General features: G+C 40.8%; 1 protein-coding gene across 6 annotated transcripts in view; it reads right to left on the bottom strand.

Moving 5' to 3' along the window:
- USP34 (ubiquitin specific peptidase 34) overlaps nt 1-24,522 on the bottom strand; it is a 249,426-nt gene that overhangs the window by 16,174 nt on the left and 208,730 nt on the right. For all 6 annotated transcript variants that reach the window (XM_064276991.1, XM_064276988.1, XM_064276990.1 and 3 more), the window contains 17 exons: nt 23,755-23,835; nt 20,571-20,656; nt 20,013-20,181; nt 19,831-19,905; nt 18,326-18,477; nt 14,831-14,879; nt 14,645-14,749; nt 14,521-14,565; nt 13,064-13,168; nt 11,918-12,065; nt 8,357-8,991; nt 6,218-6,375; nt 4,633-4,711; nt 3,025-3,151; nt 2,296-2,403; nt 554-658; nt 313-437 (listed from right to left, as the gene is read on the bottom strand). In XM_064276991.1, the coding sequence (XP_064133061.1) occupies nt 313-437; nt 554-658; nt 2,296-2,403; nt 3,025-3,151; nt 4,633-4,711; nt 6,218-6,375; nt 8,357-8,991; nt 11,918-12,065; nt 13,064-13,168; nt 14,521-14,565; nt 14,645-14,749; nt 14,831-14,879; nt 18,326-18,477; nt 19,831-19,905; nt 20,013-20,181; nt 20,571-20,656; nt 23,755-23,835 (2,352 nt within the window). The remainder of the gene's footprint in view (nt 1-312; nt 438-553; nt 659-2,295; nt 2,404-3,024; nt 3,152-4,632; nt 4,712-6,217; nt 6,376-8,356; nt 8,992-11,917; nt 12,066-13,063; nt 13,169-14,520; nt 14,566-14,644; nt 14,750-14,830; nt 14,880-18,325; nt 18,478-19,830; nt 19,906-20,012; nt 20,182-20,570; nt 20,657-23,754; nt 23,836-24,522) is intronic.

Genomic DNA, 24,522 nt, shown 5'->3' with positions numbered 1-24,522 from the left:
AAAAAGTCCCTAACTTGACTTTTAGGGTTAGATCTATGACTCAGTTTTAATTTAGCTGAATGAAAATACTCAGGCTTTCTACTAGGGAATTTTTTGAGGGGGGGAGGGGGTTCTGACTACTTGTGTTTATTGTTGATTTTACAAATATTCAACCAATATTTCAGAGCACTAAAAGGACAAAGTCCCAATGAGTCGAGTCTTCTTAAGGACCCTCCCAATGGTCACTTAGGTCTAATGTATTCATAACGGCCAGAGGGAGTTTTAAATTACTTTGTACTACAGAAAGGTGATTTTCCTAACATCCCAACATACCTTACTGGTTTCCACCATGGTGGGCAAGAGGCACATACTGAGTTCAGGGCGCGGAGGCCGAATACTGCTTTTCCCTCCTATTAGCTTGATATTTTCTCGACAAGGGAAATAAGGTCCAAGAGACACTAAGACATTAAAAGTGTACAGTAAGAATAAATGGAAAAAATCAATCTCCATGCTTCAGTGTGCAGAAAGATTCAATGCCACCCACACTCGAGCACGGTGCTGGCTGAACACGTACCTGGGATATTGCTGTGGTGGTAAGTACAGTGGTTGTGCTGCAGAAACGGAACCAGAGTGTGAAGGAAGTCATGAGGACTCAAGAGCACGAGCTCCTTGAGGACATCTGAAAATGAAAACACAATTTCAGCAGAGTTAACAACCACAACAGGGCTACCATTTAAGAAACAGAAGTTAAAAACTCTTCATCTGTATTTTATTAAGCCAAGGGAAGCATCAGAGCGAAGTAGAGAGAGAGAAATATTTAATGCACAATGATTACATATTTTCGTAAAATCAACCACAGCGAAGACTCAAAGTTCTCTGGATCTGAGTGGCAATCCTTACCCTACTTTTAATGTTTCAGGGTGCTGGCTGGACTGATTCCTATCCTCTAACCACACAGCAGCCTCGCTCACAATGACAGGCTACTGGCAGGGTTGCCGGTAATCAGAGGTTATTCCTGCGCCCCTGTGCTCTTGCTGAAGATGTACAGAAACACAGGCCAGTGACCCAGGGGACACAGTGACCTGGGGGGCACAGTGACCCGGGGGACACAATGAATCACGGGGCACCAGTGACCCAGGGGACACAGTGACCCACAGGGCACCGGTGACCCACAGGACACAGTGACCCAGGGGACACAGTGATCCACGGGGGACCGGTGACCCACAGGACACAGTGACCCGGGGGACACAGTGACCCACGGGGCACCGGTGACCCACAGGACACAGTGACCCGGGGGACACAGTGACCCACGGGGCACCGGTGACCCGGGGGACACAGTGACCCACGGGGCACCGGTGACCCACAGGACAGAGTGATCTACAGGACACCCGTGACCCACGGGGCACCCATGATCCACAGGACACCAGGTCAACACCTGCCAAGAGTGTCCTTGACTGTCACAGCCAGTGTTACAGTGAAAAATTCACTATAAAGTGTGTGTGTGGTCCTTTTAATAAGATTAAAAATATTAAAGGGGGGTCCTTTGATAAAATTATCATTTTATCATATTAAAAAAAAAAAAACAACACCAAACCCAATGCTGTCGAGTTGATTCCAACTCAGAGCGACCCTGTAAGACAGAACAGAACTCCCGCATAGCTTCCAAGGAGCACCTGGTGGATTTGAACTGCCGACCCTTTGGTTAGCAGCCGTAGTACTTAACCACTATGCCACCAGGGTTTCCTTTTATTATATACGCAATAAAAAAAAAAAAGTGAAATAGTGCCTAAGGATAGCTACTGAAAGGTACTTTTTGGCAAAACAACCCAGCCCTTTACACCGTCAGCTCTACCACGTAAACACGCAGGTGATTCTGCCTTGCTCATGGGGGACTAGGAGATTTTAGAGCTGCAAGAGCCCGGATGTGTTAGGAGATGTGCCTGTGACCACACCGATAAGTATCAGCAGGTTAAGAAACAAAACTTGATTCTTTCAGGACCTGCTGACCAGTCTGAGTTACAAATCAACAGTACAGACGTCTTCCAAACCTTACAGCCCTAACGTGACACCTTACAAACAAAAACTCACAAGTGTTCTTCTACTGGTTTTTCACACAGGTGTATTTCTGAGTGGAGTCCTGGTGGCACAGTGGTAAAGACCTTGGCTGGCAACCAAAAGGTAGGCATCTGGACTCTACCAGCCGCTCCTCAGAAACCCTATGGGGCAGTTTTACTTTGTCCTGTAGGGTTTCTGTGAGTTGGAATTGACTCAAAAGCAACAGGTTTGGTTTTTTGGTTCATTTTCCAAGTAACTTACCTATACAGGCATTTCTAAGTTCTGGAGGGCTATAGGAATTAAGAAGAGTTAGGAGTTTATGGGCAAATTCAATTCGCTCCTGCCACTGGATTAATGCTTGTTTCACATCTGCAAATATAAAAGCACACGTCAATACAGCATTTGAGGTCAAACTTCCTCACGATATTTCTATTCTAAACTACAAACAACACTAAGAAATTCTGATGACATAAATATCTTTGGTGAGAGCTCAATAACTTTTTTAAATGAGACAGCTACTACCATTAAACCTGCTAGATTTTGTAAAGCACATATTTTACTGATGTATATGTCCCACTTTCTAAGAATTGATGTGAAGTTCAGATCTCACAACTAAGAACGGGGGTGGGGGGGCGACGACGAGAGAGGGATGTGCTACAGTGACTTCTCTTGAAACTAAAAATGACCTAATCTCCAGCTGGAGAACCGTCACAAAACAGCCAAGTTGTTACTTTGCATAGGAACGCTCTCTAATCTCATGTGGACACAGCATGTTTGCCTATTTTGCAGGCAGGCTTAAAAAAAGTATACTGGAGCATTCCAGCCTCGCATCAGGTCGGGGCGGGCATTTCCTAACGTTGTTAGCTGTCTTCGCCCCATCTTCTGTGCATGAACTACAGGCAAAGACAATTTTTCTAGGCTGTGTGTTTTAAAGCCCTTATTTCTCTCCTTAGTGGTAGCACTAACAAAAATAAGCAGAAATGACCAAACCTTTTCTCTGAAGATACGGGCGTGTAGACTTCAAAACCGAGAGGAATATTGACAGCAGTTCCACCAAGTCTCCAGTCACATGGCACGCCGTGGCTTCATGGTACATCATGTGCAATGTGTGGAAAGACTACAAGGGATTTAAAAATTGAACACAATTTCACTTTCACTTCACTGAGCCGTATCCTTTATCATGTTTTCAAACTGAATGTGCGTGCGTGTGTGCACAAGCAAAGGCATTTTCTTTCTCTATCAAAAAGTCCAATTTTTACATTCAGCTCTTTTAAAAGGCATAAACATTCCTGACCTTAGGAGTGCTGATATTTTACGTACACATTCTAGTCTGAAGGAATAGTTTGTTTAATCAACTTTTTTTTTTTTTTTGGTTACTGCTTGCTCTAAGGTTGTAAGCCTTAGAAATTAAAACGCAGCAGGCGACAGTGGGAAGATGACAGAACAGGTGACTCTCCAGGGCTTCTGAAGAAAGACAATGGTGAGGCGGCTCTGGGCCATACTCAAAACAGTAGGTGTGAAAGAGATAAAAGAGCTCCCAAAGGAAGGTGCCGAGTAATTCCTTTCATCACACTGTCTTGGTAAATCTTTCAATTCCCTGAACTGTATTGGCTTATTAAGCCCTTAGTTTTTTTTCCTATTTCATTTTACACTGAAACATCTTTCTCTCAATCCTCTCAAATCAGTTCCCCAGAGACTATATACTATTAGCCTGGAATTGGTGGTGGTACATAATCTGAACAACGTACTTGTGCAGAGTTTAAGCTGTAAGGACAGGACCGTATCTATCCGCTCCTGCTGTGTCCCAGTGCCTAGCACAGTGCCTGGCACACAGCAGATATTCAAACACCTGCCGACTGAAAGAAATTCCCACCACTCCTCTCCGCATTGCTTTTGTTTAGCCAAACAGAAACACCTGGCATGCTTCAAATGCACCCAATACTGTCTTGCCTCTGTGCTCATGAAGTCATTTATCTAAATGCCCTACCTCCCATCTACCTGTGCAAATCCAAATTTCTCAAAGCGCAATTTAAAACACGCCCTGCTCCTCTTCTATGTCACTAACTGAAAAACCTATCTTATGTCTTCTCACGGTAGTTGTGGCACCTGTTCTCTTGTCTCACCTCCATTATTAGACTAAAAGGTACGACGCACCACTGTGGTCTTAAAACCATTTCATGTTGTGAGTGTTTCAGAAATACGGGCAGAGTCAACAAATGACCTGAGCCACCTGTAACAGTCTCACTGCCTCCTCTGATGCGTCAGCTCTCGGTTTCTGTTGAACAAGGAGGTTCTTGGGGATTACGTGAGCCCTGATTAAATAATATGAATTTCACCTGTTTTTATCCTTACAAAGAAATCTGGTCCATCTCAAACAGTTGTTCTAAATACAAAATGAGGTAAAACGTGTGGAATTACTTGCAAAAAGAAAACAGCACCCTGAACATTATGACCTAATTATTCTCAGAATACAAATTACTGACCTATGTAATTAAAATTCTGCCACCTGTAAAAGTCTCTTATAAACCTCAAATATTCATAAAACAAGAAGTCCTGGTGACAATGTTTTATCTACAGTAAAATGCAATAAAATATTACCTCAGTCATCAGGATCAACCCTCGATTAAATACAACGAGAAGCCTGTCTTCATCAGATTCTAACAGTATTCTGAAGGCACTGGAGGGACACATAAAGTCCAGTTTGAGAACTCTGAATCACAACACAACACTTAGGTAATGAAAAAATAAAAGTAAATAGTCACTTAAACGCTCAGCTTTCCTACCTACAGAAGAGAGACTGCTACATTTGTGTCTTAGGATGTAGTAAAGGGAAACAATATGAAATAAGAAAACCCTGTAAATACCTTAGATAAAAGTTACGCTCATAAACATCTACTTAACTCTTAATCATCCCCAGTGGTTGAAGAGAGGTGTGATAAAAATATTTCTGAAGTTTCAATACAATGTTTATTTTTATAACAAGTTTATCTTCAAAATTCTTTTAAGTTCTGAATAACGGTAAAATAAGCTTCTATCATCAAAGCACTCACCAGCTGGTTACGAGAAAGGAAGAGTAACAGGAGGGGAGAAAACATTCAAAATGAACGTTGGTCTTGAAGATTACGTAACAATCACCAGAAGGAGTTGTGTTACTGATGTTAACAGACCTTATCTCCTTATCAGGTAACAGAAGCTGCAGTTATAGAGTACAACTGGAAATCCATCTACTTTAATAAGATATTTCCTTTCCTTTTTACAAAAAGAATTAAGAAAACTCTAAATCTCTTTTTTGAAAACAAGCTTTAAGTAGCAAACCTTTAGAAAACAATGCCTTCCAACATTAATGTCAAAATTTTAAAAGAATTCTTTTAAAGGGTCCAGGTAAAAGCATAGTAAATTTAATTTTGTGTAATAAGGAAGATTCAAATTCAAAAGTTTTCTAAAGAAGGTAATCTGAAATCACCTTATTTTTGGTTGATTAGCTTAATATACTATGTAGTTAGGTCTTCAAGAAAGTACTGCAAAAAAACTTGTGTCTAATAAAGGGCATCATCTCTGTGTCTTAGATGTACTAGATAGAAATATTTTAAGAAATTAGCCTGAACTTTATTTCTACAGATAAGGAAAATGAAGTGTAAGGGTTGCCTTTGCAGAAGTTCACTAACTTCTGTAGTTATGAACTATTATTGTAAACATCATGTTTTGTTACTTTGGCCAATTCCTACAGATAAGAGTGCCAAATGGGCTAAACAGGAAGGAAAGCACTTTCATTGTCCTGCAGTGATGGAGACGGCTGCTGTGCAGGCTTACCCAGCTGACCTGTTCAAGCACAAGTTAGGGTGGGCTGCCCCAGAGAGGAAGACTCAAGGTTTAGGGAGACGTCTGCACATCAGGGTGCCCCCCAACCCTGAGATTCTACAATTATGATCACGTACACACACAAACCAAACTGTGCAGAAGTAGCTCGTTACCACTCAAAACATAAATTCTTCCAGGGTGACTAACTGCATTAATGTTTCCCCAATAACCGTGAAGAACTGGTGAACTTTCAGTTATAAATCACTTACATTATTCCTGTTTTAGTGCCAAGAGGATAACCCCCATCCCCTCATCTGGCAATTAAAAAACAAAAAAAGCAAAAACAAACAAAGAAAACCCCACCACACACCAGAAAACATTTTACCTTATTAAAGTAGTCCAGCAGGAGCGGCCATCTAAACAACGTAAGTAACAACTGATGGTTGTTTTCTTAAACTGCTTAATATCTTCTAATTCTTCTTCTCTCATATCTGGCCTCTGAGCTATAAATAGCTGCATCAGGTTAAACAGTTCTTCCACTGCCTAAAATGTAAATAAGCGTTACGGTAATCTTTTAACCATATAAAATTTTTAGAACATCTCATTCTGAATGTTATGCTGATTAACCTGCTCTTAAAATTACACAAGTTAGCTCGATCACGCTCCATTCAGGAATTAGTCTCAAGAACAGTCATAAAATTATAAATGAAATCTAAAAATTTTAAAATACACTAAAAGAAATAAAAATCTTAAAATGGAAGTTCAAAGAGATTAAAAACTGCTAGTCCATCTGTAGTGTTACTACTGTTCAAAGCAATAGTTCTGTAACTTTAAGTGTGCATCCAGAGACATGCTATCCCAGCTCTCTGCTCCTTTTTCTTTACTGAATGAGAAATTACTCTGGCACAAAGATTTTTAAACTCTTAAATTACACTCAAATTAATATTACTGTTTCTGAGAAAACCCTTTGTGCCAACACTTGGAATCATCTTTCTGGAGTGATGGTTTGTTCCAGCTACCTGGAGGATGAAACGTGAGAGCTGCTGTTTTAGTCAAGTCACTAGCGGTCACTTTATTAATTCATTTACTCATTTGCATGTTGGGAAAGGGCGGCTCTTCTAACACATACTTGTTTAATAAACTATTTAACTGAAACCCCAGCTTCATATTTTCATGACGAAAGCTGAGTTAAGGAACGCTTTCATGAAAATCTCATAAAAAATACTGAATATTCTATTTCAATGATGACAAGGATAAGAAATATTATTACGAGAGGCTAAGTATTCCAACTCACCCAACTCTTTCATAAAACTGTATTTAACTACGGATGTTGTTACTGTTAGGTGCTATCGAGTCGGCTCTGACTCAGAGCGACCCTATGCACAACAGAAAGAAACACTGCCCGGTCCTGAGCCATCCTTACATTTAATAACTGAATCAAACATTATTTATGTGACCGTAATAGAGACAAATCCACAGAAGCCTGATAAATCCTGTCCTGGCTCCTTCCAAGCCAATCCCATTCTCTTCCTCTTCTGTATTCCTGCAGCCTTGGCTTTGAACCTCTTTTGGTATTTGATACATTCACTATCTTTCCTACATTACAGGTCTCCTACCATTCTCGACTGGAAATTATTCTTTCTGGGTAAGAGATTTTTATAACTCACTACATCGTTTTATAAAGGACAATTTAAGTAGGGTTCTATTTTAGCAAGGAAAGAGTGTAATATACACTTCAAGGGTACCAATATTTAATTAAATACTCGTAATTACATTCAATCACTCTTAAGTAAATGCTGAACGCCTCGAAAAAGCACCCTCCCTTCCCCTATTTAGCAAATGACTTCCCATATTCCCCTATTAGCACTTTGCTGCGTTTGGGTTAACAACAGCTTCCCAGATTTACACCCTCTTGGTGTAATCTGAGTTTACAATAGAGTGTAAGAGACAACAGTGAAAAGAAATACCCAGAAATAACATTCTACATGGAAGAAAAAACATTTAATATGAAATGTGCAAATAAGTCTATAGAAAAAAAGGGAGAAGATTCAGACTGCATATGCTTGTATTCTGATAGACCTCTTAACCACTTCGTTCATTTGGACACAACTGAGAAAAAATAGGAAATACTACCATCTTAAGATAAAATGTTGTCTTAGCATAGCAATGTAGATCTTGATAATGAATATCTCATTTTTAAACAGTCAAGTACCCATTTCCCTAAAGCTGTACCACAAACCTGTCTTTTTACTGGGTAGACATGAAATATGCATTTACAAAACCACAAATTAAAATAGGTAAGTTCTATTAGAGATAATAAAATTTTTAACTTCAACGTAAGAAAAATTACCCACACCTTTATCAACTTTGTAACAACATAGCATTCCACATGTGTATTCCGGAAGACAAACGTGTGCTAAGTTTAAGGAAGAACGCTTAGATTACACGTCTGCATCGTCAGCACTGAAACAGGGACTTCCCATCAATTTGAGGCTACAGATACATGACTTATCGTTCTACTCACTCCAGGATACTGGCTGGCATGTGGTGTCAGGTTCTTAAAGGCCCACTGGATGTTCTGGTGAGAAGCCAGCTGTCGTGTGAATGCAGGTGACTGCTCACAGCAGAGCCTCAGGATGCCGTAGTAGGCAGGCAGCATCCCACGGTTAAAAAGCACCACGTCCTGATCATCGTGGTCAGCAAGGATGTAATTGAAGGCAATGTTCTTGGTTACCACTGGGTTCTGGACAATAAGGCGGATGTTCTCTGGACAGTCGGCACACACATTGTACCAAAAGGAAAGTAAAGCCTGTTTATTGTGATTTGTAGCTATTGCTGGCTCAGAAAGCTTAGGCTGGAAAAGGTTCCACAAATCCATGAAATACGTGGAAAACATCAGCTTCTCAGTTTTGGAAATTAAGCAGTAAGTCATAAAGCTAAAATAGGGCACGAGCTTTGTGGTGCCATGGACAGCAGCATCAACGTAAAGTTTGGCTCTTGAGAGCAAACCAAGGAGCACATTGTAGACCTGATGCAGGACTACTGTTGTGTCTGGGCTGAGTGGAAGGTCGCGGGTCGGGATGTGCAAAGACCTCGTTGACCGGAACATCTGGCGGAATGAATTGCTTGGTATAAGGGACACCAGAAGGTAAGCTGCAGCTATAAAACGTAAAACAGAACTGTCAGATCCTGACAAGATAAAGACAGACCGAAGAGCAGTCGCTAGACACAGGGCCACTCTTCCCTTTAATAATTTAAACGAATAAAACCAAAGGACCTGGAACATGTCTTCTAGTATCTTTGTGCTTCACCACTGGTGCTGAGAGATCCCAAGCAGTGATGGAGATGACGCCCTCAGCTCTGTCATCATTTTTTAGGTGGTGACAACGATAGCATTAGCAGAGTCAGTTTTTAAACCTTTTTTGTCTTAGTCTCCCCCACCCCAAGATGTGTAATTTTCCCACTCATTTTATCACCTCCTTCCTTCCCAGAAAACAGTGTGGTTTAATAAGAGGTCCTACCAAAGGATTTTCTGGTCAAATCATTTCATGTTCTGGGTCTTTTCTTTCTCACTTACAAAATAAGAATGATGGTGAAACATACTTAAATTTGATTATCATGCAGACAGAATGAGCTCTTCTGTATAAAACTCTGGAAACCCTGGTGAGGTAGTGGTTAAGAGCTACAGATGCTAACCAATAGGTTGGCAGTTCAAATCCACCAGGCATACCACGGAAACCCTATGGGGCAGTTCTACTCTGTCCTATGGGGTCGCTATGAGCTGGAGTTGACTTGACAGCAACGGGTAATGGTAACGGGTAATATAAAAGTACTTTGTAATATTTAAGATTATATATACACTAATCATAGAACATTAACTTTGAAAAATCTTCTAGGCTAACCCTGCACTCAACTAGGAAGAATGTCCCCTTCAACATACCTGAAAGATATTATCAAGCCTATGCTGTAGTTTGGAAAACCTGGTGGCATACTGGTGAAGAGCTAAGGCTGCTAACCAACAGGTCGGCGGTCGAATCCACCAGGCGCTCCCTGGAAACCGTGTGGTGAAGCGCTACTCTGTCCTGTAGCTGCTGTGAGTCGGGACAGACTCCACAGCAATGGGTTTGGTTTGTTTTTGTCATGAATGTTAGGTGTTAACAACTGGCTAAAAACTTTTTTTTCCGCAGCGTAAGTTTTTTGTTTTATGGTCAGGAGTCAGGATGTGAATACCAATCAGCACACGTGTCAGCGCTTACAAATATACCATCACTGTGGGCTAAATAAACAGGCAGGAAAAACTAGCCATCTGTGTGTCCTCTCCACTGAAAGGTGCTTTTCTCCACAAAAAAGAAAGAAAGAAAAAGAAAAAACCTCCTCCTTTACATTGGAGCAGAATGGAGAGCCCATATGCCTCTGGCCCCGTCTCTTCCACTGCTGACACCTTCTGTTACTACGGTGCACTGGTTGTGACTGAGGAGCCATGGCTGGCACGTTACCGTTCACCAAACTCCACACTTCATTTACATTTCATGAGTTTTGCACTAAGGCCCTTTCCTTTTGCTCTAGGAGCCCAGACAGGATACTACATTATATTTAGCCTCCATGTCTCCTTAGGCTCCTCTTGTCTGTGACAGTTCTCAGACTTTCCTTGTTTTTCATGACCTTCAGAGTTCTGAGGCGTCCTGGTCAGGTATTCTGCTTGATGTTTTTCTCATAATTAGGTTATGAGTTTTTGGGAGGAAGAGCACAGAGGGAAAGTGCGTTCTCATCACACTTACCACATCAAGGGTATGCTATCAACATGACTTATCAGCAACGGTGTTAACCTGAATCACCTGGATGAGGTCCTGTTTGCCAGGTTTCCCCACTGTAAATTTACCCTCCTCTTCCCCATATTCTCCACTTTGGAAGCTGGTCACTAAGCTCCACCTTCTGGGGATGAGCACTGACATAAATTATTTGACACTGTTCTGTACGGGGAGCCCCGGTGGCACAGTGGTTAAACATTCGGCTGCTAACCAACAGGTCAGCAGTTCGAATCCACCAGCTGCTCCTTGGAAACCCAACAGGGCAGTTCTACTATGTCCTACAGAGTCACTTGACAACAGGTTTGGTTTTTGGTTTTGGCTCTGTATGGAGGTTTGTTTTACCTTTCCCATTTATTTATTCAATCGTTTATATCAGTATGGACTCACGGATATTTATTTTATACTTCAGGTTACAATCCAGCGCTATGTTATGTATTTTGTTGCTAAAGTTATTCCACCTTTGGCCACTGGGAATTCTTTCAGGTGGCCCCGTGTCCCCTCGACATACCTCCACTGCTTTCTCTATGAGCACTTCCTTACTTTCTGGCTCTACAAGATGCAGGAGGCTCATCTTGTCTACTTCCTGCTCCAGCCCTAGACTCAGCTATTTCTCCAGAGAGGTGTGATTTCTTTTGCTGAAGACCGGTGTTTGGAAACCAAGATCTGAGTGCGAGATGTGCTCGTTGCTACAAGGGTGTCACTGCTTCTAGGCCTGCTCAGCAGACAACGCTAAGCTGGGAATATGTTTTTAACGATTAAAGAAAACTTAAAAATTAACCTATTCTGATTATTTCTTTGAATAGCCTCAAGACTGAACATATTCTATGTATTTACAAGCAATTTTCTGTTTTGTGAAACAGCTATTTGTAGTATTTGTCCACAACCTTTTGTATAAGATTTGTTTATCCCTTACTGGCCTGTGTACAATAAAGATGCTTATAATTTCAGCAAATACTCTCAGCTTGTTATATATGTCTTTATTACTATTTTACTGTTGGCCTTCCTTCTCAAGAGTTGCCCTGACACTCTATCAAGCAAGAAAACAAAAATGGTGATGTCACCCAAGGAAAAACACGGCTTTCTATCCTAACACTGTAGGTGTTGTAAGTAAAGCACTGTCCTAAGTTTCCACATACTGTTAACTTGGCCTTTAAGGACACCTCCGAGGGCCTTAGCATTATACAACAACAGGCATATCGTGGCTGCCTTCAAAACATAACAAAACAAAACTTGGAACAACAACAAACGATTTGTTAAATTCTGAATTTTTGACTTACAGGTCCTGACTCTAGGATAATTGTGAGCCAAAAGAAACCTCTCGACCCAGTTTTCCATATTCTGTAGGACCCAGCTGTGTGCTAGCTTATTTCGAGGTGTCTGCACTGCCAACCAGTCCAGGCACTGAGAAGGATTGTATTCAATCACCTACAAATAAAAAGAGCTTAAGGTCAAGAAAAGAACATAAAGTCGACTGACTGAGCGGTTCCTTTCTTATTTACCTTTGGTGTGCGCTACTGAACTTTCACAAATAGGCTTCTTGAAAACCTGAGTCTAAAACAAGTTTCATACATGTCTTTCCCCACCCCTCCAGTTTCTAAGGCTACTTACATTGATCAACAGGCACTCTTCAGGAAAATCTGTCATTAGATTAGTTTGTGAAATAAATCTAAAATAACCAAGGACAAGTATGGGAATAAAATGACTTTGAGGTCTTGTTAAGTTTATAAATGTATTTAAAAGTACTTTTTTAATTCTCTAAAGTTTCTCATCTTTACTTTTCTTATTCTATGCCCAACCTATTACTATAGGTAAGAATGAAAAGTAGCTTGGAGATTTTTTTCATGGGAAAAAGGAATTAGGAATCTAGAACAGGGGCCAAATTCTGTGACTGCCTGTTAAGTTTTACTGAAACACAGCCATATTTATTCATTTACATACTGTCTATGGCTATTTTCAGGCTAAAACGGCAGTAGTTGTAACAGAGAAACGTGTGACCTGTAAAGTCTAAAATACTGTGTGGCCCATCAAAGAAAAAATTCACCACCCCTGGTCTAGAGGATAGGATTTGCCAACACACACTAAGAAAAAATTGTGTGACCTTCGCAATAACTCAGCAAGACGGGAAGTTGTTGGCGCTTCCACTACCATTTCTGTCAACAGCATAAATCACTTGATCTACTGGTGTTTCTACGGCTTCTACTGCCTTATGGACTCCTTTTTCAGGGTGGGAAATGAGAACCTCAGATTGGCTGAACTCTACCAGGAAGTCTTTAAAGTATCTGGAGCTTTTCTCCTCCAAACCTTCTAAACCAAAATTCCCCTTCTTCCCCAGACTCCTGACTTACTAAAACCATTCTGTGTTATCTAAGTAAGACGAGACTGGTATTTAAATGGTAATGATAATATAAATACTAAAAACTTACCTCCCATATCCTCTGCAGAATGTAAGATGCAAAGGGAGGCATTCCCGGAGGCCCACCAGCAAACTCCATGAGCATAGTCAACAACTTAAAGAAAGGGTTGGCTGCCTGCAAGACACACACCACTGCGCATTCAGACCTATCTGAACCCACCTCTTTCAGTGGAAAACACACACACACCCTTTTCTACATCAAACCCACTGCCGTCAAGTCGATTCTAAGTCAGTCATTCTTCCATACACCACATTTAAATCTCCGGTGCGAGGTGAGGAGCCCTGGTCGCACACTGGTTCAATCACACGCTGTCAATCAAAAGATCTGCGATTCGAAGCCATCAGGGGCTCCAGGGGAGAAAGATGTGGCAGTCTGCTTCTGTAAACATCTGCAGGTTTGGGAACACCATGGGGCAGCTCTACTCTGTCAGATAGGATCACTAGGAGTGGAAATCAACTCAACGGCAGTGGGTTCAGGTTTGGAGCTAAGTTAGCAGAGCTCGGCACTCCTGCAGATGAACCTAAACCACCGCTGAGCTGCCAGGTTAGCTACGGGATAAAAGTCAATTATGTGGGCGTCACATGCAACAGAATACCGGTCTTCTTCTGGATGTCAGATTTGGACATTTTATTTGGAAAAAAAATTAATACTTTTGTTAATGGGTCACTCATGTTCTACTGAAAAGCTCAGATGAAAAGTTTCCTGAGGGATAACTGAACCTGAGTATTGTTAAAGAGTACTGTCGGCAGTTCAAATCCGGCAGGCACTCCTTGGAAACTCAATGGAGCAGTTCTATTCTGTCCTATAGGGTCGCTGTGAGTCAGAATCATATTGTTAAAGTAGCTGTAACATTTCCATTTTGCAAAAACACTTAATTTTGTACAATACTGTATTCTATTTTCCATATATTACTCAATCTTTAAGGAGTCCTAGTGGCACAACATTTAAGCGCCCGGCTGCTAACCAAAAGGTTGGTGGTTCGAACTCACCCAGTGGTTCTCTGGGAGGAAGACCTGGCAATCTGCTCCTGAAAAGATCACAGCCTAGGAAAACCTATGCGACACCTCTACTTTGTTACTGGGGCACCTCTACTCTGTTACGCAGGGTCGCTATGAGTTGAAAATGAACTTGATGGCCCCTGACAACAACATGTCAACCTTTTGCAGAGCTCTGGCTACTATACTTTTTCTCTCAGGCACAGACGATATATGCTTCAAGCCCAACTATTTACTTTAAAGCTCAGCATCTAGGTGGCACCCTGATATATTCCACTTACATGTAAATTTACATTTTTATTTGTGTTAATAAGACATGAAGACTTAATTTGTTATATTCAAGTTATACACTTAAAACATATTATGAGAAAAACCTTGATAATTTTCTTCAAGAATCATTAGAAAGGTTCACTTGAAAGTGCCATCAGCACCGGTAGTTTACAGCACACGAATTAACGAATGTCCACATACCTCAGGAGTCAGCTTTGCTATTGACGTGAAAAGCATTGACACAATCTAAAACAGAAAAAGGAGATTTTCAGAATATTCTTTTAAAAATTACCAAAAATCTTCAAAACTGTGTCTTAGCACTTACATGTTCTGCAAGTCGATTATTGTATCGACAGAGGCTGAAAATCAGATTGCAAGTCTGCCGTATGTTGATGCCATCACGAATGTGTTGAAACAAGAAGGGAAATCCCTGTTAAAAGCAGAAGTTGTTCATTTAAGAACTGTTACATTTCTGTGAAGATCAAATTGTCTAATAGGGAGACGGTGTTACCTTGCCTCCTGTTAGTGCTGCCATATCGGTCTGTGAGAGTGTCAAATGCCTGAAAGAAAACACTGGTTGAAAGAAGTTTTTCTTCTCTCTGTACTACCTCACAGCTATACACACTGTAACACACACGACAACTGCCAGCTCAGTTATAACGGCACCTAAACCACCATCACAAAGTGATGTCCTGCTAGCTAGACTTGCCTGCTGGACATCTTCCAGGCAGTTTGAGATTCCACGGTGGATACACAGAAGCCTAAATCAACTTTCTTTCTTTTTAACTGAGTCAGTATTTTGGTATGTTATGGTAACACTAAACCAGCTCCTGCCGAGTTAATCCTCACTCTTGGCGGCCCCATGTGTGTCAGGGTGGACCAGTGCTCCAGAGGGTTTCCAACGGTTGATATTCCAGAGGCAGATCATCCTAGGCCTTTTTTCTGAGGCACCTCTGGGTGGACTTGAACCTCTAACCTTCTGGTTAGCAGCCGTGCCGGTTAACCTTCTGCATCACCTAGGGACCCTGGTAACACTATGATAGGTCTAATTTTACTTGGAGAGTTTTTTTTGTGTGTGTGTGTGACATGAAACCCTTCAAAACCAAACGGACTGTTAAAAAATTATTAGAGTTCTACCTCCCAGTTTAAATTTACATCCTTCTTTTTCAACATATTATTATCGGAAATTTCAGACACCAACAAAAATGAAGGAGTGGAAGTATTCCAACACTCTGCTTCAAATTTACTGACTCATGGCCAGTCTGGTTTCATCTGCACCCTCTACCTATTCAAAAAGGGGCCCTGGTGGCACCACAGTTAAGTGCTCAGCTGCCAACCAAAAGGTTGGCAGTTCGAATCCACCCAGAAGCTCTGTGAAAGAAAAACCTGGCAATCTGCATCCATAAAAATTACAGCCAGGAAAACCCAGTGGGGCACGTCTACTCTGTCACATGGGGTTGCTATGAGTAGGCACTGACTCCGTGGCACACAACAGCAACCTACTCAATACATTCCTCCTGGATTACTGTGAAGCAAATTCCAGATATCACATTTTGTTTTAAATATCTCAGTATATATCTCTAACATATAAATTTCAGAAACATAACCACAGTACTATTAACAAAACTAAGCCAACAGTTCGTTACTATGATACAATAATCGGTGTACAAATTTCACCAAGTTCCTAAAAAAGAGTTTTTTAACTTATTTGCATCAGGATCCAAATAAGGTCCCTATGCTGTAATTCACTGATGTCTCTTAAATCGATTAACCTATTGGTTTCCCCTCACGCTTTGCTTTTATCTTGCATTTTATCTATTGGAGAAAGCAGGTTGTTTACCCTATAGAGTTGCCGCATTCTGTATTTTGCTGACTGTACCCTTATTGTGTTGATTTCACATGTTTCTCTGTCCATATTTCCTGCAAACTGGTAGTTAGATCTACAGGTTTGATCAGATCTGGGTTTAACCTTTTTATCAGGAATGTTTCATAGGTAGCACTTTCACCAGGAGGAGCACAATGAGGGGTTGTCTCTTTTTGTAATGTTATCAGCCAGTGATGATCACTGCCTAGATTCGTTATTTCATCTGGGGGTGCGTTCCTTACTCATTTATTGGTTCAAATGCTTCTATGACGGAAAATGTCCCCTCACCTACCATTTGGTTGTCATGAGGTGTATTCTTACGGGAAGGATAAACGCATGCTCGTGCTCCTTTATTTATCTGTTTTCAAAATAATGACCCGCTCCCTCGGAGCCTCCAAAGGCTGCCAGTAATTTTTTTTTAATTTTGTTTTTAGGTATCATTATGAGCTCATGGATTTAAACATCTTGGACATGAATCAGTCCACTGCAGTTATTATCGCAATGACTGATGCTCACATTGTCCAACCTGTAACCAGCAGGATCTCCACAAATTGGCTCGAGTCGTGTCAGAACAACCTCAACAGTGTCTGACAGCCTATCTGTTTTCCAGAACAACATGTTCCCAGGCTCCCTTATTTCCTACTCCAGACCTAAAAATCGGCCATTTCTCCAAGGAATTCTGGTTCTTTTAGTGGTAAGTGATATCTAATCAAAAAAACCCAAACCCACTGCCGTCAAGTTGATTCCGACTCATAGCGACCCTGCAGGACAGAGCAGAGCTGCCCTACTGCGTTTCCAAGAAGCGCCTGGTAGATTCGAACTGCCGACCTTTTGGTTAGCAGCCACAGCACTATCTCATACCAATAATCTGATTCAAATTTAGTTATAAAGAAGTTATGTAAAAACCTTATAACTTAAAAAAAAAAAAAAACTTTATACTTGTATCTTTTTCCTTTTTGCTGAAAATCTTGGGTTTCTAATGACATTAACATTTACTTACTTGCTTTATTCTATAATATACATATAAAAGTTTCAAAATAATTCCAATTTATTTCTAATAATATGATTATTAAAAAGTTTAGGATAATTTTGCAGTTTGTTTTGTCCTTCATGTAAACTTCACTAGGAATTTACAGTTAAACTAATGTGTTTTAAAACCACTTCCAGTAATTCTCTGGTGGCTAGGCTGTCAGCTGAACACTGTATTTTTTTGCAAATAATGCCCCCAGGTTAACAACGTGACCACACATACAATGTGGGAAACGTAAGTAAAACCGTTCTGGCACAGCACGCCCATGCATATACCGTGCAAGTCTTGTGCCATTTCCAAAACTGGATTTCGGCCTCATTCACCCATCCTCCCACGTTACATCTGTTCATCTTCTTTCATTTTGTTCATTTACTTTAGTCTCCTGCTAATGTGTACAAAAATAGTCCAAAAATGTTATGCTTGATCTTAACTGTATAATAAAGGTATAAGCCACGGTGAAGAAATCAGGGACTGAGTGTGGTAGTCCCCAGTAACCGGAAAACAAACAATGGAAACTGTGTTTGCTTCTCTTAAGGCAGTAGTTACAGCACACTGGCTCAGCAGCTGAACGTGGAAATACCAGACCGTCTCAAGTGAAACCATTAGGTAACTTTAGGTCTGCTTATTTCATCGTTTAATTATGTCTTTAGAGATCTCTCCCGGGTAGTACAGACATATTCCATATTTCCTTTTTGTGTTCCCCCAGCTGTACAGCCCTCTACTGACTGGATGTCCTGTTTGACAGGCAGTTGGTTTGTTTCCAGCCGTTTGCTTTTACAGATACCGCTTCAATGAACAGATCTGCACACACATCCTTCTGAATTTTTGGCAACATGTTTTTAGGGCAGAATCCTAAAAGTGGGGTTGTTGGGTTAAAGGTAAATGTATATGCAATTTTGCTGGATACTTTACTATAAATTTCTTCAATGTACCTCTCTAACATGACTGAGGTAAAATAAGCTTTGTACTTAAGCCACAGGAGTTGATGAACGGGGTGCTATTATTTTTAAGGAATTAGTGATAAGAGCTACTGAATTAAGAGTGCTAAGACAATTATGTAAAAGCAATAAAATCAAACATGCTTTAGCATTCTGAATATTAAAACATTTTACCTTTCCGAGCGAGACTGTTCAACCAGAAGCGCAACTAATGCTATCATTTTCTCAAGTGCGGCTGGTCTGTACTTTTCTTCTGCCAGAGAGAGAATGTCTTCTTCCTCCTCCTCTTCCTCCCCTTCCTCTTCCGATAACACTTCAACCTGAGGCTAGAAGGGGACAAAATTCATTTTCAGTGTGGTATGGATTCTGGTCTCATCTTGAGCGCAAATAACTGGACTGTTTTATTTAGCTGTCCAGGTAGCTGGTGGTAGGAGCAAAGACCATGGAAAACAGCCACTCAGAGGCCTGACTGCAGACCGTCTACACCACATTTAGGAGCATTTAGACTAACTGGGTACAACTGTAAAAACAGTGATCCTCGATATTGTGGCTATCTCCCCTAAGAAGGTTAAATCCTTTAACAACTTCACTTATAATCAAATTCCTTGAAAGACAAACCAGGATCAAAAGTTATGTATGATAAAACAGTATTTCCTATATAATAAAAATGCTAGTTACACAAAAGAAGGAATCCTTATTTACAGTTTCCAAAAAATACAAATAGTAGGTATTTCAAACAGGTATTCACTTGCGCTTTGAAACTCAAGAGACTAAAGAGATTTTATAACCTAACTAAACAAAAGACAAGCAGTGTAAGTGGGCAGCCTTGTTGGCTGGAATTGGAAAATTTCATTTCTGTGAAATGCTGGAGCACAGTGGTTGCGTTTTAGCTTGGAATCTGACAGACCAAGAGACAAAGCTCAACTCCCTGTAGATCCAGAACAAGCGAGCTTCTCTAAGCCTCATGCTCCTTGAATGTTAAACAGAGATAAAAACGGTACTTATTCTTGGGGTTACTGTAAGAATTAAGGGAGACAGGTTTAAGTCGATGCAATCCAGTGCTGGTCGTTACGGACAACACGAAAGTTACGTAAAACTCCTATATTATGAACAGATCAGCTACTTGAATTTTTAGAAGATTCCAACAAACTTAACAGCAAAGGGCTTAAAAAATACGATCATGGGAATGCCAAAAATAGTCAGCAAGACAACGCGCTGCTGCTAGGACCACAAAGTAGATGGCCCCTTGGCCAAAGTTTATCTGCTCTGTTTCAGTGTCCTGCCAGTGTCCTACTAGTGTCCTGCTGGTGAAATTTATTGCTTGACTGTTTCTTCTCTTGCTCTGTGTATTAAAATTATATTAAAAACATTAAACAACCTTAGGTCCTTAACATCTAACATCAGGGCTAGAAGGGATTTAAAAGAGTCCTAATATATAATCAGAGTCCTGCTGGTGCAGTGGTTAAGAGCTCGGCTGTTAACCAAAAGGTTGGTAGTTCGAATCCACCAGGTACTCCTTGGAGACTCTATGGGGCTCTGACCTATAGGGTCACTATGAGTTGGAATCAACTCAATGGTACAGGCTTGGTTTGTGCGGAATATCTAATGACTTTCCGTGATTACAAACAATTGAAAACAGAACTTCTATAGTTCCCGATACAATGCAGAATTGTACTTACATTTTCAGGCCCTTTGGTTCCCATGTAAAAATGTACCATTGTAGATATGGCTTGTAATGAAAGCAAAAACTGGCTCTAAAAATAAAAAATACTGATTTAAAAATATAAAATAAAAATAGTTTCAAGTCCTAAGTATTGAAAACAGGTACATAATTCATGAAATAAACGAGATACAGTCTCACCTCTTCTTCACCCATTTTGGCAAATTCATAAAGAAAGGCAAAATATTCTGTAAGATGTTTACTGTGAGGTTTTACACCATGTTCCATTATTAATAACAGAGTTCTCACAAATCGAGTGACACATGAACGACCACCAATATCTTCTACTGAGGCATCCATGTCATCTGACCTGAAAACACAATTTAATATAATCTTAGGGAACGTATGAATTCTGCTGAAGACGCTGTCTGAGAAATTTTTTTTAAAACCTGCATTTACCTCTTTTATCTTTGTCGTAATGAAAACCAGTAGCAATAATATTGGTAATATGTTTGATTCAAATTATTGGACTGGGTAAATTAAAACAAAACAGAAAAACTAAGTCATGAAGTTATTTGTAGATGATTTTGAAAACACAATTTAAAAAAGAAAAGACTTCCTGTCATGACTTGCATTATTGGAGATTATCTTCAAAGAGAAGAGCCTGAATATCTCAGAACGGTATTTAAAAGTGCTCTGTAGTGCTCTGTAGGCAGGTTATCGGAAAGCTCATGCATGCACTTTCCTGGGCGTTCTTACCCATCTTCCACTCCTGGCTGTAGGTACAGGTGCGCGTGCACAGGTCTCAGCCTCTGAATCACATGGATACACAAACGCTGGAACATCTATGAAGGAAACAGGAAAACCATATGAAGCAACAAAGCTACTGAAAAAACTACATGACTCAAAATTCTCTGCCACCTATGTATATTTTGCCCAGATTGCCTTTTGCCATTCTAAAGCTTTCCTGGAGTTTCATCCACAGACTGAAAACATGAGGCAAAGGCAACTTGAAAAGGAATATTCAGTTTTATAACATGGTGCTGTATGCCGTCGAGTTGATTCCGACTCATAGTGACTCTACAGGACAGAGGAGAACTGTCCCATAGGGTTTCTAAAGTTGTAATCTTTAGGACAGCAGATTGCCACATCTTTCTCCCGTGGGGTTGCAGATGGGTTCCGACCACCGACCTTTTTGTTAGCAGCCAAGTCCTTAACCACTGCATCACCACGGCTCCTTCAATTTCATAATAGAGGAAAATGATGACAGACTAGTTTCCATAAAAAAAGATTACAAAAACAAAGCTTCACAAAATGGTCTGAGCTAGTGGAAGATAAAGAGAAAAGAAGATTTATCTTCCATCTTACAAAAGAGGAGTGGGGTAGGGCTGCTACTTATCAGAGAGCCAATGCCTAGGAGAAGGAAATACGACTTACGTTTATCCCGGAAAAACATAGATTAGAGACGGTTGGGGATTCTCCAAAGAATGTGTACAAATGGCCAATAAAGTACATGGAAAGACGCTCAACATCATCAGCTATTAGGGAAATGCAACTCAGAACTATGAGATACCACTTTACATCCACTCAAACTCATTTAAAAACTCATCACTGCCATCGAGTGGATTCCAACTCACAGAGACCCTATACGACAGAGCAGAATTGCCCCCATAGAGTTTCCGAGGAGTGACTGACTGCTGGGTTCAAATTACCAATCCTTTGGTTAGCAGCTAAATGGTTAACCACTATGCCACCAGGGCTCCGCCAGGAGCCTAAAATGAAAAAGACAGTAACAAACGTTGGCAAGGAAGTGAAGAATCTGGAAACTGGAATTGGGATGTCAAATGGTGTAGCCGCTCTGGAAGGCAATCTGGAAGCTCCTCAAAAGGTAAAACAGTTTCCATGCTGTTGCTGGGTGCCATCGAGTCAGTTCTGACTCACAGCAACCCTGGGATTTCCATATAACCCAGCAATTACACTCCTAGAAATACATCTAAGAGAAATGGAAACAGATGCCCACACAAAAACTTCTGCGTGAATGGTCACAATGGCGTTACTCATAGCAGCCAGCAAGTAGAAACAATCCAAATCCCATTAGCTGATGAGTGGATAACCAAAATATGGGATACTATTTGGCAATAAAAAGAATGAAGTACTGAAACACATAGTAACATGGATAAACCTAGAAAACATGTTAAGTGAAAGAAATCAGTCATAAAAGAGCACACACTGTATGATTCTATTTGTTATGACACGCCCAGAATAGGCAAATTCAGAGAGACAGAAGGCAGGTCAGTGGTCGCCAGGGTGAGGGAAAGGGAAACAGGAGCAACAGTGAGTGGGTATGGGGCTTCTCTTGGAGGCTGATGAAATGCTCTGTACTTAGTCCTAGTGGCTGCACAATTCTGTGACTATACTAACAGCCACTAAAATTTACACCTTCAACAAGTGAATTTTATGGCAAAAGAGTTATGTCTCAGCAACAATTACAAAAAAGAGCTCTGGTGGTGCAATAGTAAAGCGCTCAGCATACTAACCAGTCATCATCAGCCATGTGGTCTAAAAACCACTGTAAGAAAACAGAGTCTGATTTTAAATTCAATGAATACTTGTTAAATGGAATAAAAATCACATAAGGATTTTACTTCTAGCTGATGCTTAGCAGTTCAAATTCACCAGCTGCTTCACAGCAAAGACATGATAGCCTGCTTCCATAAAGATTACAGCCTTGGAAACCCTGAGGGGCAGCTCTACTCTGTCCTACAGGATCGCTGTGAGTCAGAATCCACGTGAGGGCAATGGAACAATACAAAGTGGTTTTGTGTCTTTGTCGGTTTGGTGCTGTTGCTGGTGGTTCCAACAGCCAAACTCTCAGTTAGCAGCTGAGTGCTTAACTGTTGCACCACCAGAGTGGCAAATTTGTGTCTTAGTGAATAAAAAAAACCTGTTGCCGCCAAGCTGCTTCCAACTCACAGCGATCTTATAGGACAGAGTAGAACTATTCCATAGGGTTTCCAAGGAGTGCCTGATAGATTCCAACTGCCTACCTTCTGGTTAGCAGGCAAGCTCTCAACTACTGCGCCACCAGGGCTAGTAATATTTAACTTTTCCTTGTCTAATCTTTGCAATAATTCAAGGAAAACCACTTGATTCATGTGACAGTTCAGAGCCAGTCACAGAAATGAGCTGTGTCCTATTCATTTAACTTTCAGAGCCGTTACCATGCCCTCCACGGTCAGAATATCTAAGGGTCTGAGAAACAGCGTAACCATTACGCAGGCAGAGTAGGATCTGAGAGAAATGGTAGTTATATCTTCATACAGTGAAACCTGTGTGAGCCGTAACTCAACGGGACTGCCTTGCTTCCTGGTCTTGGAAGTTTTCTACCTTTGACAGGGTGCAGTTTTATCACTTTTCTATCACTCTCTATTATTGGAAAACATCTGAGGGTTCCGTCTTACACAGGTTCCGGCTTTTGCAGGTTTTACTGTGTATCCAAGAAATATGAATGATTTTAATCCACTGGTTGGAGTGATAACTGATCTGCTAAAAGAGGCTGGTGAAGACAATAGCACAATGACATTTATGACAAGAGGGAGGTCTTTTCAAACTATTTTAAATGCTGGTTTAAGATATCTAAATAAACAAGCAAACCAATCAACCCACCCACTGTCAAGTCACTTCTGACTCATGGTGGCCCCATGTATTACAGAGCAGAAATGCTCCATATAGACTTCCTGGCTGTAATCTTTACAGAAGCAAACTGTCAGGTCTTACTTTCATGGCACTGCTGGGTGGGTTCAAACCGCCAACCTTTGCATTAGCCGTCAAGCACAAATCATCTGTGCCACCAGGGGCCTTATACTCACAGGCAAGTTTAGAAAAATTAACTCAGAAGCCACTTCTTTTCAAGTAAGTTTTTTTCAAATATATTTTTCCTTACCTGTCTCACAATTTGATTAGGGCACTTAATTAGAATCTGCATTGGCCACCAGTCATCATCAGCCATGCGATCTAAAAACCACTGTAAAAAAACAGTCTGATTTTAACATTCAACCAATACTTGTTAAATGGGATAAAAATTACATAAGGATTTTACTTCTAGTTGATGTTCCCATTAATTTATTACCAAAAAAGGTTCTTCAATTGTTAAAGCCCCAAAATTAAAATATCTAAGCTCATAAAAGACGGTCATCTCCTTAGGCAGCTCCGTGAAGCCATCTACATCACACACCTAACCTGGAGGGTGGTAACTTGTGGTTCTTTGTCACATCTCCATGGAGCCATCTACATCACACACCTAACCTGGAGGATGGTAACCTGTGGTTGTCACATCTCCATGGAGCCATCTACATCACACACCTAACCTGGAGGATGGTAACCTGTGGTTGTCACATCTCCATGGAGCCATCTACATCGCACACCTAACCTGGAGGGTGGTAACTTGTGGTTCTTTGTCACATCTCCGTGGAGCCATCTACATCACACACCTAACCTGCAGGATGGTAACCTGTGGTTCTTTGTCACAATTAAATGGAATACCATTTTCCTCAAGCTGTTGCTACTGTTAGCTGCCATTGAATTGATTTTGACTCATGGCAACCCCATGTGTGCAGAGCAGAACCGTGCTCCACAGGGTTTTCAAGGCTGTGAACTTTGGGAAGCAGGTCACTAGGCCTGTCTTCTAAGGCACGTCTAGGTGGGTTTGAAT

This window comes from Loxodonta africana, chromosome 26, assembly GCF_030014295.1.
Source record: "Loxodonta africana isolate mLoxAfr1 chromosome 26, mLoxAfr1.hap2, whole genome shotgun sequence".
Classification (NCBI taxonomy): Eukaryota; Metazoa; Chordata; class Mammalia; order Proboscidea; family Elephantidae; genus Loxodonta; species Loxodonta africana.
Note: the sequence above shows the minus strand (reverse complement) of the source record. Positions and strands in the feature narration are given on the sequence as shown.